A 15,404-nucleotide genomic window follows, 5' to 3' on the forward strand; every position below is an offset into this window, starting at 1 on the left:
CAATCATAAGAAAACTTCCTTGCCACCTGATTTCTAAAACTGGTAATTTACTGGGTCTCAGCCAGCTATTACCGAGAGTATTGTATCAAATTCAAAGTTTGAATTAATATCGCTTCTACAGCATTTAAACTGAAAATTTGAAATAAAATACAGAAAATTTGTAATGTTAACCAACATCTGAGGAGTTAATATAAAAGCAAAATACTGCAGATGCTGGAAATACTCAGCAGGTCTGGCAGCATCTGTGGAGAGAGAAGCAGAGTTAACGTTTCACGTCAGTGGTTCTGAAGAAGGGTCACTGACCTGAAACATTAACTCTGCTTCTCTCTCCACAGATGCTGCCAGACCTGCTGCGTACTTCCAGCATTTCTTGTTATTATCTGAGGAGTTAATGTTTTGGGTGGAATCCTTCATTGGATTAATTCTGAAGAATGGTCACACTCAACATTAACTAGTTTCTCTTTCGGTTGCTGACTTCATTTTTCCAGAACTTTGTTTATTTTTACATTACCAGTTGTCAACTGACATTTTTAACACAGAAAATGCAGAATTCTGTAAATCATAAATTTTAAGCTGGCAGCTTTTTTTTAAAAAAAAAGCTTTTCTCACCAGCAAATGTTATTTTGTGACTGAAGGGCACAGCACTGATGTTGAATCAGTTGACAGGCAGTGCCAAAAAGTGAAATTTCGCAGGAGAATGCTAGTTTTTAAAAATAATTAACAGTTAATGAAAAAGCTAGAAATAGCACATTTTAACTTATTCCTATGGTTTCAATAATGATGTCCAACTGATGCTTCCATTTTTCATTGAGTAATATTTCTCTAACGTCTAAATGCTAACTTTCAATTAATTTGACAGCACTGGTATTTATCATGCCCTTACCTTATAACAATTGCTTCTAACTGGAATAATGATGGGGTTCCTACAGCATCGATATAATGCATCAAGCTCACCTTTGGTTAATGGCTGTACAGAAAGCCTGGCCCTGGTAAAGAGTGCCATGTTTTTCAGCGGACCTTCCTTTGTTTTGTGTTCTTGGTGGTATTTCTTCATTTCAGTCAGAGAGATGAAACGCTTCATCATCCTCACAAACTGCACGTCCACCTAGAAAAGAAAATGAATTTAGACTGTGCTGGAGGAGTAAGGTTTATTTCTATCAGCTGTTCCAATCCTCCAGCACAGATATTTAAATAGCACCTCTCTCTTCCACATCCAGTCCTTACTGGTGATTTTAATCTGTGATCCTCTATTTAAGTGGCAGCTCTTCCTCTTGACTTAAATAGTTACAATTCTCTGCCTTATAGACAACACTACCTCATACTAAGGGGCAAATTGCAAGTCAGAACTGAGAGATTATTCCACTCTATTTGCCTTATTACTAAATTGTTTATGTAATAATTCTACATTCCATATAAAAGATGCAGAATTGGGCTTGTCAAGAGCAGTATTGGCAGAGGCTTGGAAATGGGTCGACTGCTCACACAGGAATGAGTTACGCAGTGGGAGACAATTAACACAGTTACTCTGAAAATAGCACAAGAAATCAGATAAGCAGGTTACTGCTGGAGTGGTATTTTGAAACCAATTAGACAGAATTACATCTAGTTAACAGTAACAGACTATTCAGTCCAATTGGTCTGCCAGTATTTAGGGTTCACAAGTTGCCTTTCACCATACTTCATCTAAGCCTATTAGCATAATCTATTCGAGTATTGCTGAAAACAGATATTTTGTCGAAGCTTTTCGTCTTGCACTGATCAGGACAATTTGCAAGAATACCAATGTATGGGAAAGCAACAAATTTACTGTATGAGAAGAGAGTGCTGATTGATTGGTAAAGGCATTGCCAAGGAGAATATGCCAATTTATGGTGACTGACAGTTAACTGCCAAGCTTGACTCTTATTGGTCAAGGCATTGCCCTGAGGAATGAACCAACGAATGGCTGTCATTTATTTTGTTTAGCTGAAACGGGCGCAAAGTGTGTACATGTTCTTTCTGTCTGCAAAGAACAGGTCTCTGTGTATTAATATATGTAGCTTCCAGCACGCACAAATGCACCATACTGCGAGCCTGACAGACAATCCTAAATTAGTTGTCAGCATAATTCTTAGCACACCGAGGATTATTTAGCAAATGCTGTCCAATTGCAGAATCACATCTAATGTTGGACACTGTTTTGAGTTTTGCAAGCATGGGCGAGTTGGTTATGGTCTGTACCTTGCCCGTTGCGAACAACAGAAGGTTCATGCTGTTTGGTACGTCCCAAAGACCAGCAGACCGCATCAAACACCATGTCCCTTCTGCTGTATGCAACAGGCAAGGTACAGACCGTAACCAACCAGCCCTTGCTTGCAAAATTCAAAACACTGTGTCCAATATTAGATGTGATTCTGTGATTGGACAACATTTGCTAAATAATTCTTAGTGTGCTAAGAATTATGCTGACAACCAATTTAAGATGGTCAGTCGGGCTCACAGTATGGCGCACTTGCACATTCTGTAAGCTACATATATTAATACACTGGGCCCTGCTCTTTGCAGACAGAAGGAACATGTACACATTGCGCCTGTTTCAGCTAAACAAAATAAGTGACAGGCATTTGCTGGTTCATTCCTCGGCAATGCCTTGACCAAGAAGAGTCAAGCTGCCTGGTTTAAATTTCAAACAAAGCTTGGCAGTTAACTGTCAGTCACCATAAACTGGTGTATTTTGTATGGCAATGCTGCTCCCAATCAGAGTCCACTTGCCAACCAATCAGCACTCTCTTCTCATACAGTATAAATTTGTTGCTTTCCCTTACATTGGTTATTCTTGCGAATTGTCCTGATGAGTGCAAGACGAAAAGCTTCGACAAAAGGTCTTTTCAGCAATACTTAAGCTCTGTACTACCAAACTATAATCTTCTACTCCTTTCTCCCTCATGTACTTATCTAGCTCCCCCTTAAAAGCATTTATTCTACTAGCCTCAACTAATCTGTGGTAGCAAGTTCCACATTCTAACCACTCTCTGGCTAAAGAGGTTTTGCTTGAATTCTTCATTTAAAAAACAGGTAAACATTCACATTATATTTGAATGGGTTGAGTATAAACTATATTTTAGGAGCACAATGATTAACTATTTTTCATTAACATTGAAGATATTGTTGATTCATTACTGATGGGAGACCTAGAATCTGCATTCATTCCACTGATTGCAGGCTGCAAAGATTATATATAACTTGTTTCTTCAGAATTACTTACACCAACTAACTGATCGTTATGGTGCTCTGCATGTGCTGCTTAACAATCCCCAGAGGCACTAGTTACTCAGATCTTCATTGCCACTCCACAATTACATAACTGCTGATTAAAAATTCAAAATCATCAGGTATGTCGACAAGATACAACCTGTAGGCGCTTGGTCAATATTACACAGAAGTACCAATCGCATGTTTGGGTCTGCTCTATCTACTCTGATCAGTTGAAATTAACTGCAACTACATGGGCAGTAACAACATTTGAATAAGTATTTCCCTCTTTGGGAAGAAGTGCATATGGATGGGATGAACTCTCTTTTATGATTCATAAATGCCACAGTTTATGAGTGACCACTACAGTGTAAGACTTCCTGTTTGCTGCTGTGAAATAATAAATGAGAGCATAAAGGGTAGCAAAGAGAGTACCCTGCCCCACATTTTAATTTATTCCCCAATAGAGCTTAATTATCAGTGCTGATTCATTGTAACATCTTACAATATGTCCCATGATTTTTTACAGTTACTGCAATTTGTTGCTCATGTACTGCAAACATATATATAAATAGTCCTGGAGGCAATGAAAATGTCAGTTTGCAAGCACATCACAAGCATGGGGGCATTGCTCCAGCTGATTTTATAAACTGAAATCATAATATTGCTGAAAGCCTAGTCTTCCTTTACTGTTGCAGTAAAAAGCAAAAGAATATTGTCAGTTACCATAAACCATTTAGGATTTTGCTTTGAGCTTCTGGGATCATAATGAGGATCCTTCTTGTCAAACTGTGTGTGATCAACATAAGATTCCTTTACGATCTTTAAAAGGAACAGTGAGAAATACAAAGATAATCAGACAGGAAGGAAACACTAACTTTTTAAATGTTGAAGATTGTTCAGAGATCAAAGCAGTGGATTTAGATTTTTTAAACCACAAATTAAAAGCCACCTCTTATACATTTGTTACCGCACTTGGATGAAAGCTGCCTCCCATAAACTTGCACTCTGTTTATTTTATATACCATCATTGGCACACTGGATCACATCACCATGCTCAGTGCATCAAATATTGCTCAACATTTCAATCTGGTCTATTGTGAAATACATTTCTGCACCTTTCTAGCCCCAGAGAGAAAATAATTAATTAAATCTTTTTTTAAACATAATTAGTGGAAACAATAGTTTAGAATTCGCCATTTTTTACTCTCTTCTGCCTGTTACTCCACCCCGAAAGGCAGTGACTCCAAATGGAGGTTCAACATACTGTGCTCACCTTCTGCTGTGCCTCAGTGCCCACACCAGTCCACAGAAAGTGCCAGCACGGCACTGGCTGATTGCCAGGTTGACCCCAACCCTGTTCTTTTACCCAACACCATGCAGGTGTTGCTACATAGCAAATAGAAACAGGAACCCTGTCTGATTCTCACCTCCTTGATCGGAGCATTGCGACCAACTGCAGCACCTTTACCTCTGCCCTGGCTGAGGGTAGATAACTGTACAGGTTAGGAATTATCTTGGCCGACTGTACCAAGGGAGAGCTCCTAAGCTAACTCTTCACTGGGGGGGCGGGGGGGAATGGCAGGGGAACCAAACTGACAGGATTGGCTTCACAACCAGGTGTTTGGCTCTGGGATGCAACAACCCAGCTTGGAACACTTGGCATTTTCATTTCCAGCCTCTGGTCTCATGCTAGAACAGTAGTTCAAACACAGACTAGAGGGCAGGGAGGGGGCTGCCATATAAAGCCCATCCTGCATGCTATAACCATGACTCCTGTTGCAGGATCATGAGTAGCAGGTACATGGTCAGTCTGTAGCTTTACAATTGAAGGTAGTCAAATCACAACAAGAACAATGCTCAGTAACAATTGTGCTACAACCCAGTGAGAAAGAAGTCTAGGGTTCCCTCTCAGCCTTCACCTGGTCTTACCGTAACAGGGTTTAATTTTAAACACACCGTGTTTTTAGCTCCCCCTTGGTGAATCCTTGTTCATCGCTTTCCAATTATAAGGCAAAGAAACCAGCACAAACAGGTTTTCATAGGTTTAAAGAAAAGGTTGAAATTTATTAAACTTAAAAACTCTAATTCGTTTGACGCCTATGGATATAAGACGCGTCCATGGTAGTATGCACACACATGCAAATACAGACAGAAAAGAAATAAAAGTGGAAAAAGTTTGAGGCAATATCTGAAGAGTTTTTGTTCGAGCTCACTGTAGAATCCTTGATTATAGGTAGATGTTGCTTTTCGTTGGGGCCCAGTATTCTTCTTAAATCTTGTTCACTGTAGACTTTTTTCTCTTGGGGTTCATGTGTCTTCAGTGGATTCAGAGGCTTGTGAGAAAGAGATGGGAGCAGACAGGACAGCGCTTCTCAGTCCAGAAGCAAACAGTCCTTCTGAGTTCAAACTCTCTGTGGCCAGTTCAAAAGAAAACCCTGGAACAGCCAGTTAGTCATGTGACCAGTTGGTCTAACCAGCCCAGGCCCTTGTGGATTGTATCCTGCTTAGCAGGCCCTGGAATGCGCTTCCTCACCTTCAATGTCTGTTATTATGTAAATTGTTTCTTCCATCCACTGCTGTTCTGTTTAACAAGTCATTTCCTCACTCCATCAACAGTTAAAAATCAATGTTTATGACATAATTGACATGCCTCATTCTTGGCAGGTGGGCCTAGCATGACACCTCCATACCCAGACAAATGAAGTACAATTTAAGAAAAGCGCACTTCAATAAAAAGGTTGAGAGAAAATGTAAGATACAGGAAAAAAACATGAATTTCTCTCATTCATTCACAAATCCTAAAACTTATTAAAATCACCCCTTTTTTGGCATCCCAATAAACATGTGGTTCTTTTTTGGGGAAGTCCCTCTTCCATTTGCCCATTTCCATGGCTGCCTAGGGTCTTTGTTCCTGCTGAGGTAATTTTTTTTTTTAAGGAGAGTCAGCAGTGGACAGGTCAATCTTGAACTCGCAGTGCTTTGCTGAGTCATGCAAAGGCTTTGGTTCTGACTATGGTGGAGGATTCTTTGCTAATCTCCCTTTTGTCTCTGGAACACTCCTGCCCGCAGGCATTTGTGCAGACTCTACTGCATGCCCCTTTGGCACTTCGACTAGGTGAGGCATCACCCCCACGGTTTCTCTGCCCCCGAGAGGTCTTTCTTTGTCTCTGCATGTTCTTGTAAAGGCTGTCAGCAACTCTGGTAGGGTGCTTCTAGTGTCTGCATTTACATAGGAGGATATGGGGTCTAACTTTCACATTTTTCGAGGTTGGCTGACCAGACAGTAGGGGTTTTCATCCAGGATTCCTCCCGGACTTCCTTTAACCTGCCCTCGGTCACTTTTTCCCCTTCTCTTTCTAAGGTTTTGCCAGCCTTATGCCTGCCTGCCCCTTTTGTTCTCGGCAGGGGTCCCTTACAGTTCACCAGCCCTCTGCTGGAGGGTCCTCTTAACACAGGCACAGGACTTAGAGGTGCAGGTTTCACTGTAGGTTGGGGTTTCCCCTCAACCTGGAACATGTGGCAACTTTTGCAGTACTCCACCACATCTGTTTAGGCCATTGAAACTGCTGTCTTATGTGGGCTTTGGTCTTTCGTATACAGGTATGTACAGCCACTGTAGTCTCATGGGCCCTTTTTAATATTTTTCTCTGGTACCTCTGCGGCACCACTAACTGGTGAACTACTGTCCACTCCTTGCCCTCAGATCTGTGAGAACTCCATTTCCTCATCAGTACCTCATTCTTTAAATAATAGCAATCAAGGACTCCCTCTGTTTCACTTTCAGACTGGGCAGCCTGTCTTAACTCTCGCAACACTGGGTCGGCTCGCTGAGCCTCAGCTAGGGAAAATTTATTTAATTCACTCCCTGGGTCTTTTAACTTCCCAAAGGAAGTCTCGGACAGATCAACCTGGTGATCTGCCTGCAGTGCCAATTCAGTCTCCTCTGGGGGAGCTGGTTTGATCATGGCCTGATCCACTGCACATTCAGGGAAACTGTAGGGGTTCATCTCCTGCCACGACCCTGTCTCTCTGACCTCCTGCAGTCTTTCGTTCACTACTGGTGGGGCTACTACCTTCACCCCCTCCAGATTATTACCTAGGAACAAGACAACCCCATCCATAGGCAAACTAGGGACAATCCCTACGGTCACCGGTTCCGAAACTAGGTCGCACTCCAGGTGCACCTGGTGTACAGGTACAGACATACACTGCCCTCCAATACCATTCACCATCATTCTGGTATAAAAACAAGAAATGCTGGAAATACTCAGCAGGTCTGGCAGCATCTGTGGAGAGAGAAGCAGAGTTAATGTTTCAGGTCAGTGACCCTTTTTCAGAACTGGCAGATATAAAATATGTAAAAGATTATAAGCAAGTAAAGCGGGGATGGGGCAAGAGATAACAAAAGAAAAGGACAAGGTCACAGAAAAGCTGACCAGAAGGTCATGGAACAAAGGCAAACAATATGTTAGCGGTATGCTGAAAGACAAAGCATTAGTACAGATAGGGTGTTAATGGACTGAAAACTGAACAGCTACAAGCACAAACATGAAAAAAAAGTGAGTAGGCACAGTAGTAACAAACTGAACAAACTAAAATCAAATAAACACAAAAAATGAAAAAGAAAAAAAAAGAAAAGTAAAATGGGAGGGGGGGGGGGGTGCCGTCATGCTCTGAAATTATTGAACTCAACATTCAGTCCGACAGGCTGCAGCGTGCCTAATCGGTAAATGAGATGCTGTTCCTTGAGCTTGCGTTGATGTTCACTGGAACACTGCAGCAATCCCAGGATCCCAGGACAGAAATGTGGGCATGAGAGCAGGGGGAGGGTGTTGAAATGACCAGCAACCGGAAGCTCAGGGTCATGCTTTTGGACTGAGCGGAGATGTTCCGCAAAGCTGTCACCCAGTCTGCATTTGGTCTCCCCAATGTAGAGGAGACCACATTGTGAGCAGCGAATACAGTATACTACATTGAAAGAAGTAAAACTAAATTGCTGCTTCTCCTGCATGGAGTGTTTGGGGCCTTGGATAGTGAGGAGAGAGGAGGTAAATGGGCAGTATTACACCTCCTGCGATTGCAGGGGAAGGTGCCGTGGGAAGGGGATGAGGTGGTGGGGGTAATGGAGGAGTGGACCAGAGCGTCGTGGAGGGAACGATCCCTTCGGAATGCTGACAGGGGAAGAGAGGGGAAGATGTGTTTGCTAGTGGCATCACGCTGGAGGTGGTGGAAATGGCGGAAGATGATCCTTTGGATATGGAGGCTGGTGGGATGGAAAGTGAGACTTAAAGGAAGTAAGTGGAGTTGAAGGAGAAGTTGTTCAATGTGAGAACAAGTTCAGCCAGGCGGTGGATGGGGACTGCATCTGCAATATTTTGCTTTTATTACCATCATTCTGGTGTTCACTGCACTCTCTGGGGGAAAGGTCAGGCCGTTTCCCAGTAAAAGAGATCTAGTGGCCCCCGTGTCCTTGAGAATTACTATGGGCTTGCTTGTCCCACTCAAGGGATATGGGGTTACTCTCACTTCAGACACAAAATCCTGATAACCTTCAGGAATCCTATTGAATTTTCCTGCACTCACAGCCGTGAGCTTTCTGGGTCTTGCTCTTACTGCCACAGCTTGTTCTGTGGTGCTTTCTATCAGGTTCTCTTCTTCACTGAGCGGGTGTGCCCTGATTAATCCTACAGATTTTCAATTTAGTTTCCAGCAGCCAGCTTTTAAATGCCCTGCTTTATTACAATGGAAGCACACGTCTTCGGGTCTCGCTCCTGCTCATAGCACCTTCCTTTTTGGCTAGAGGAGGACTCCGTGTCTCCTGCTTTTCTTTCTCTCCCAGGACTGCTTGGGCTCCTATCACCTTCCCACCCTTTGTCCTTTTCGGATCTGTGGGGATGACTAGGAAAGGTTCTCCCCTGGGAAACCGACTTATAAATTAAAGCAAACTCATCGGCCAGGACAGCTGCTTGCCAGGCTCTCTGAACCCACTACTCCTCTACATGTGTCTTTATGGAGAGTGGGAGAGAGTTTTTAAATTCCTCTAACAGAACTACTTCCCTGAGATTCTCATAGCTGAGCTGTACTTTAAGTGCCCTCAGCCACTGGTCAAAAGCCAGCTGCTTACTTCTTTGAAACTCCAGATAAGTTTGATTAGCTTGCTTCTTGAAGGTTCTAAACTTTTGGCGATAGTCTTCGGGTACTAATTCATATGGCCCGAGGATAGCACTTTTTGTCAGTTCCTAATTTGATGAACTCTCATCTGGCAACAGAGAATAAACCTCATGGACTTTTCCAGTGAGCTTGCTTCTCAGTAAAAGAGGCCAGGTCACAGCTGATCATTTTAGTTGCCTTGCCAGTTTCACAAAGGAGACAAAAAATCTTCTACATCCTCCTCATTAAATCCTGGAATTAGTTGAGCTAGTTTTAGCAATTCTGTATCCAGCCCTGAATTATGCTCCTTCATATTGGCCATGCTTTCACTGGGGTTACTCTGTGGCCCCCGAGTTAACTCAAGCCGCTTCGGCTCTCTTTCTTCACATTCCTTCCGGAATATTCTTTCTCTCTCTCTCTCTATTTCTCTTCACGTTCCTTCTGGAAGGCTCTCTCCTTTTCCCTCTCCTGCCTCTCTCTTTCTCTGTCTTCTAATTCAAGTTTCCTTTGTTCCAATTGTATCTTTGCTAGCAATACCCTGTCTGGGTCTGCTTCTAACCCTGTTTGTGCTTCTTCAAATTCAAGGGGAAAATGGTTGGCCGCTAGTCTTAGGAGTTCGGACTTCCCAGCCTTGCCACGTACAGTGATCCCACACTGCACATTTTCCTCAACTCCTCAATAGACAGTGCTTTTAACTTATCCTAAGTTACTTCACTCTGGCTTGGGAAGCTAATTGCTTCAGTCGCAGACATGTTAGTATTCAAGCACACACAACCACAAGAAAACCTATACTGAAATCTTGCTCTTTTTTTGACTGGGAACAATTTAGCTTCCCACTTCCAATTTCTCTCGTTTGTCTGTGGGTAAACTCCAGGATGGTAGCCCTCAAATTTCTGTTATGACCCGGTGAGCAAGAGGTCTAGGGTTCCCTTTCAGCCTTCACCTGGTTTTATTGCAACAGGATTTAATTTTAAACACACCATGTTTTTAGCTCTCCCTTAGTGAATCCTTGTTCACCGCTTTTCAATTTTAAGGCAAAGAAACCAGCACAAACAGGTTTTCATAGGTTTAAAGAAAAGGTTGAAATTCATTAAACTTAAAAACTCTAATTCGTTTGACGCCTATGGATATAAGACGCGTCCATGGTAGCATGCATACGCGATACACACATGCAAATAGAGACAGAAAAGAAATAAAAGTGGAAAAGATTTGAGGCAATATCTGAAGAGTTTTTATTACGGTTCTTCGAGCTCGCTATAGAGTCCTTGATTGCAGGTAGATCTTGCTTTTCGTTGGGGCCCAATATTCTTCTTAAACCTTGTTCGCTGTAGGAGACTTTTCTCTCTTGGGGTTCATGTATCTTTAGTGGAATCAGAGGCTTGTGAGAAAGAGATGGGATCAGACAGAAAAGATCTTCTCAGTCCAGAAGCAAACAGTCTTTCTGAGTTTAAACTCTGTGGCCAGTTCAAAAAACCCTGGATCAGCCAGTTAGTCATGTGACCAGTTGATCTAACCAGTCCTGGTCCTTGTGGATTGTATCCTCACCTTCAATGTCTGTTAGTATGTATATGTTTTTTTCCAGCCACAGCTGATATGTTTAACAAGATTTTTTTCCTCGCAACAACAGTTAAAAATCTATCTTCATGACCAAATTGATGCGCTTCATTCTTGGCAGGTGGGCCTAGCATGACAATTGTAACAAGTTGTAGCATTTCAAGTTTGTTTTAGATTCATGTGACTCAACCCAACATGCATTCATACATTCCCACAATTTTGAATTAATATCAACCACTAAAAGATGTATTTTCAAGTAACTACATCCCTGGTTTGGTGGCAGGGGTGGGGGGAGGTTGATGCATGTTAGCATGCAGGAAATGCATTTGAGTGTAATTCAGAAATTTCAGATGGAGGTTTCCTGCCTCCCATCCGTAAGGATGCAAGATAATATTTGAGCAGTATCAATGAAGTTCCTAGTAATCAAAGGTCCACAGTATAATGGTACCAATACATATGCAATATCATCTTCATCTTCATCTTTGGCCTCCTTATCTCGAAAGACAATGGGTAAGCGCCTGGAGGTGGCCAGTGGTGTGTGGAGCAGCGCCTGGAGTGGCTATAAAGGCCAATTCTAGAGTGACAGGCTCTTCCACAGGTGCTGCAGAAAAAATTGATTGTCGGGGCTGTTACACAGTTGGGTCTTCCCTTGCGCCTCTGTCTTTTTTCCTGCCAACTGCTAAGTCTCTTCGACTCGCCACACTTTAGCCCCGCCTTTATGGCTGCCTGCCAGCTCTGGCGAACGCTGGCAACTGACTCCCACAACTTGTGATCAATGTCACAGGATTTCATGTCGCGTTTGCAGACGTCTTTAAAGCGGAGACATGGACGGCCGATGGGACTGATACCAGTGACGAGCTCGCTGTACAATACGCTGTACAAATCGCATATGCAATATGGCCGAGGCTATATACATGATTGGTATGTTAAACAGAAATAGAGGAGCAGTAAAGGGCGCTCTTCTCTGGATTTTACTCTGACCCTACTCAGTGCCATACAGCACCTAAAAGTCTTGCTGCTGACAGTCTGAAAAAAATGGAATAGCAGCGGTGGCTGCGGTGAGAGGAGCCAGGGTATAAAAGGAGCGGAGAGCAAGGCCCGAGACCAGAAGCAGCAGCGGTAACAGTGCTTTGTTCTGTTCAGTGGACCTACTTGACCAGCAAAAATCGAAGTATGATGTCACAGGAGGGCTGGTAAGTGATTGGTAGGTATTTCTTTCCTTCTTCCATGTCTCGTGTTTTTTCTTGTTTTGGTCAAGGAATTTAAATCAGGCGACATCATTACCGGTTAAGAGTACACTTAAATAGTTTTTTTTTCTTAAATACTGTGATCCAAATTAATTAATGAAATAGAATAGAGATGGCTGGGCAGGCGATGTGTTGCAGCTGTAGTATGTGGGAGCTGGTGCGATCCACGGTGACCACATCTGCAGCAAGTATTGGCTGCTCGAGGAACTTTGGCTCAGAGTTGATGGGCTGGAGTCCGAGCTGCGGACACTGCGACACATCAGGGAGGGGGAGAGTTACCTGGACACTGTGTTTCAAGAGACAGTCACACCCCTTAGATTAATTACATCCAATCTGGACCGTGGTCAGGGACAGGAGGGTGTGACTGCGAGTGAGGCAGGTATGGGGATCCAGAATTTAGCTTTGGAGGAGCCTCAGCCAGTGCCCTTATCCAATAGGTACGAGGTTCTTGCTCCTGGTGTGGACCAGGGCACAGACTGCAGGGAGGATGAGCAAACTGACCACAGCACCGTGGTTCAGAATGCCATTCAAGTGGGGGGAGGAAGAGAAGTGTAGTAGTAATAGGGGATAGCATAGTTAAGGTAATAGATACGGTTCTCTGCAGCAAAGAGAGAGAGTCCCGAAGGCTGTGTTGCCTACATGGTGCCAAGGTTAAGGACATCTCTAAAATAAAAGCAAAATACTGCGGATGCTGGAAATCTGAAATAAAAACAAGAAATGCTGGAAATACTCAGCAGGTCTGGCAGCATCTCTGGAGAGAGAAGCAGAGTTAACATTTCAGGTCAGTGACTCTTCTTCAGTTCTGAAGAAGGGTCACTGATCTGAAACGTTAACTCTGCTTCTCTCTCCACAGATGCTGCCAGACCTGCTGAGTATTTCCAGCATTTCTTGTTTTTACTTAAGGACGTCTCTTCTGGGCTGGAGAGGAACTTGGAGTGGAAGGGAAAATGTCCAGTTGTCGTGGTCCACATAGGTACCACCGACATAGATAGGACTAGAAAACAGGTTCTGCTGAGGGACTATGAGCAGCTCCGGGCCAAATTAAAAAGCAGAACCACAAAGGTAATAATCTCCGATTGCTACATGAGCCATGTGCTAATTGGCATAGGGTAAATAAGATTAGAGAGGTAAATGTGTGGCTCAAAGATTGGTGTGGGAGAAATGGGTTCCGATTCATGGGACACTGGCACCAGTACTGGGGAAAAGAGAGCTGTTCTGTTGGGATGGGTTTCACTTGAACCATGCTGGGACCAGTGTCCTGGCGAATCGTATAACTAGGGTTGTAGATAAGGCTTTAAACGAAATAGTGGGGGGGAGGGTTCAATTGAAAGGAAATTTAAAAAGTCGAAAAGTGACAAGAGAGCAGAGGTGCAGGGTAGTGAAGGAACATATATTAATCAGAGAGTGACAGGAAGGGGCAGAGAATACAAGCACAAGAGTACAGCAGGAATTAGAACCAGAGTAAGTAAAAATTCAAAGCTTAAGGCTCTTTATCTGAATGCACGTAGCATTTGTAACAAGATAGATGAGCTGACGGCATAGATAGAAATAAATGAATATGATTTGATAGCTATCACTGAGACGTGGTTGCAGGATGACCAGGACTGGAATCTCAATGTTCAAGGATATTCAACGTTCCGGAAGAATAGGCAGAAAGGAAAAGGAGGTGGGGTAGCTTTGCTATTAAATGAAGGGATCAGTGCAGTTGTGAGTAAAGATATAGGTGTAATAGATCGTAACGTAGAATCAGTTTGGGTGGAAATAAGGAATAGCAAGGGAAAGAAATCACGGGTGGGAGTGTTCTACAGGCTCCCGAAGAGTTGCCTCTCTGTAGGACAAGATATTAATCAGGAAATAATGGAGGCGTGTAAGAAAGGCACTGCAATTATCATGGGTGATTTTAATCTGCATATAAACTGGACAAATCAAATTGGCAAGGGTAGCATGGAAGACGAATTTGTAGAGTGCATCAGGGATTGTTACTTACAGCAATATGTTGCAGAATCTACCAGGGAACGGGCTATTTTAGATTTGGTATTGTGTAATGAGGTAGGATTAATAAGAGATCTCATAGTTAAGGATCCTTTAGGGAGACGTGATCATAACATGGTAGAATTTCAAATTCAGTTTGAGGGTGAGCAACTCAGGTCTCAAACCAGTGTCTTCAACTTAAACAAGGGCAATTACAGAGGTATGAAGAAAGAGTTGTCTAAAGCTGTCTGAGAAGATAGACTACAGGAGAAGTCAGTCAATGAGCAGTGGCAGACTTTTAAGCAGATATTTCATATCTCTCAGCAAACATGTATTCCAGTCAGAAGGAAGGACTCGAAGAGAACGATGAACCACCCATGGATAACAACGGAAGTTAAGGAGAGTATCAAAACAAAAGCAAAGGCGTACAATGGGGCGAAAACGAGTAATAGAGGATTGGGAAGTTTTAGAAACCAGCAGCAGATGACTAAAAAAAAACTAATAAAGAGGGAGAAAATTGATTATGAGAGTAAACTGGCAAGAAATATGAAAACAAACAGTAAGAGCTTCTATGGGTATATTAAAAGGAAGGGAGTAGCTAAAGTAAGTGTGAGGCCCTTAGAGGATGAGAATGGGGAATTAACAGGGAACAGGGAAATGGCAGATAATTTAAACTAATATTTTGCATCGGTCTTCATGGTGGAGGACACTATAAACATCCCAACAATAATAGATGAACAAGGTGTAAATGGGAGGGAGGAACTTGTAACAATCTCTATCATGAGGGAAAAGGTGCTGGACAAACTGATGGAACTAAAGGCAGACAAGTCGCCAGGACCTGATGGCCTGCATCCAAGGGTCTTAAAAGAAGTGGCTGCAGAGATAGTGGAGGCATTGGTCATAATATACCAAAACTCACTGGATTCCGGTAGGGTACCAGCAGATTGGAAAACCGCTAATGTGACGCCCCTATTCAAGAAAGGAGGGAGACAGAAAGCAGGAAACTATAGACCAGTTAGCTTAACACCTGTCATTGGGAAAATGCTTGAGTCCATTATTAAGGAAGAAATAGCAGGACATTTAGAAAAACATAATGCAATCAAACAGAGTCAACATGGTTCTATGAAAGGGAAATCATGTTTGACAAATCTGTTAAGAGTTCTTTGAGGATATAACAAACAGAGTGGATAATGGGGAACCAGTAGATGTTGTGTATTTGGATTTTCAGAAGGCATTTGATAAGGTGCC

At 42.8% G+C, this 15,404-nt stretch overlaps 1 protein-coding gene across 5 annotated transcripts in view; it reads right to left on the bottom strand.

Moving 5' to 3' along the window:
• The window catches only part of thyn1 (thymocyte nuclear protein 1), a 33,806-nt gene that overhangs the window by 2,757 nt on the left and 15,645 nt on the right, over nt 1-15,404 (bottom strand). For all 5 annotated transcript variants that reach the window (XM_068053928.1, XM_068053927.1, XM_068053924.1 and 2 more), the window contains 2 exons: nt 3,958-4,053; nt 955-1,105 (listed from right to left, as the gene is read on the bottom strand). In XM_068053928.1, coding sequence (XP_067910029.1) covers nt 955-1,105; nt 3,958-4,053 — 247 coding nt within the window. The remainder of the gene's footprint in view (nt 1-954; nt 1,106-3,957; nt 4,054-15,404) is intronic.

Source organism: Heterodontus francisci, chromosome 22 (assembly GCF_036365525.1).
Source record: "Heterodontus francisci isolate sHetFra1 chromosome 22, sHetFra1.hap1, whole genome shotgun sequence".
NCBI classification, from domain to species: domain Eukaryota; kingdom Metazoa; phylum Chordata; class Chondrichthyes; order Heterodontiformes; family Heterodontidae; genus Heterodontus; species Heterodontus francisci.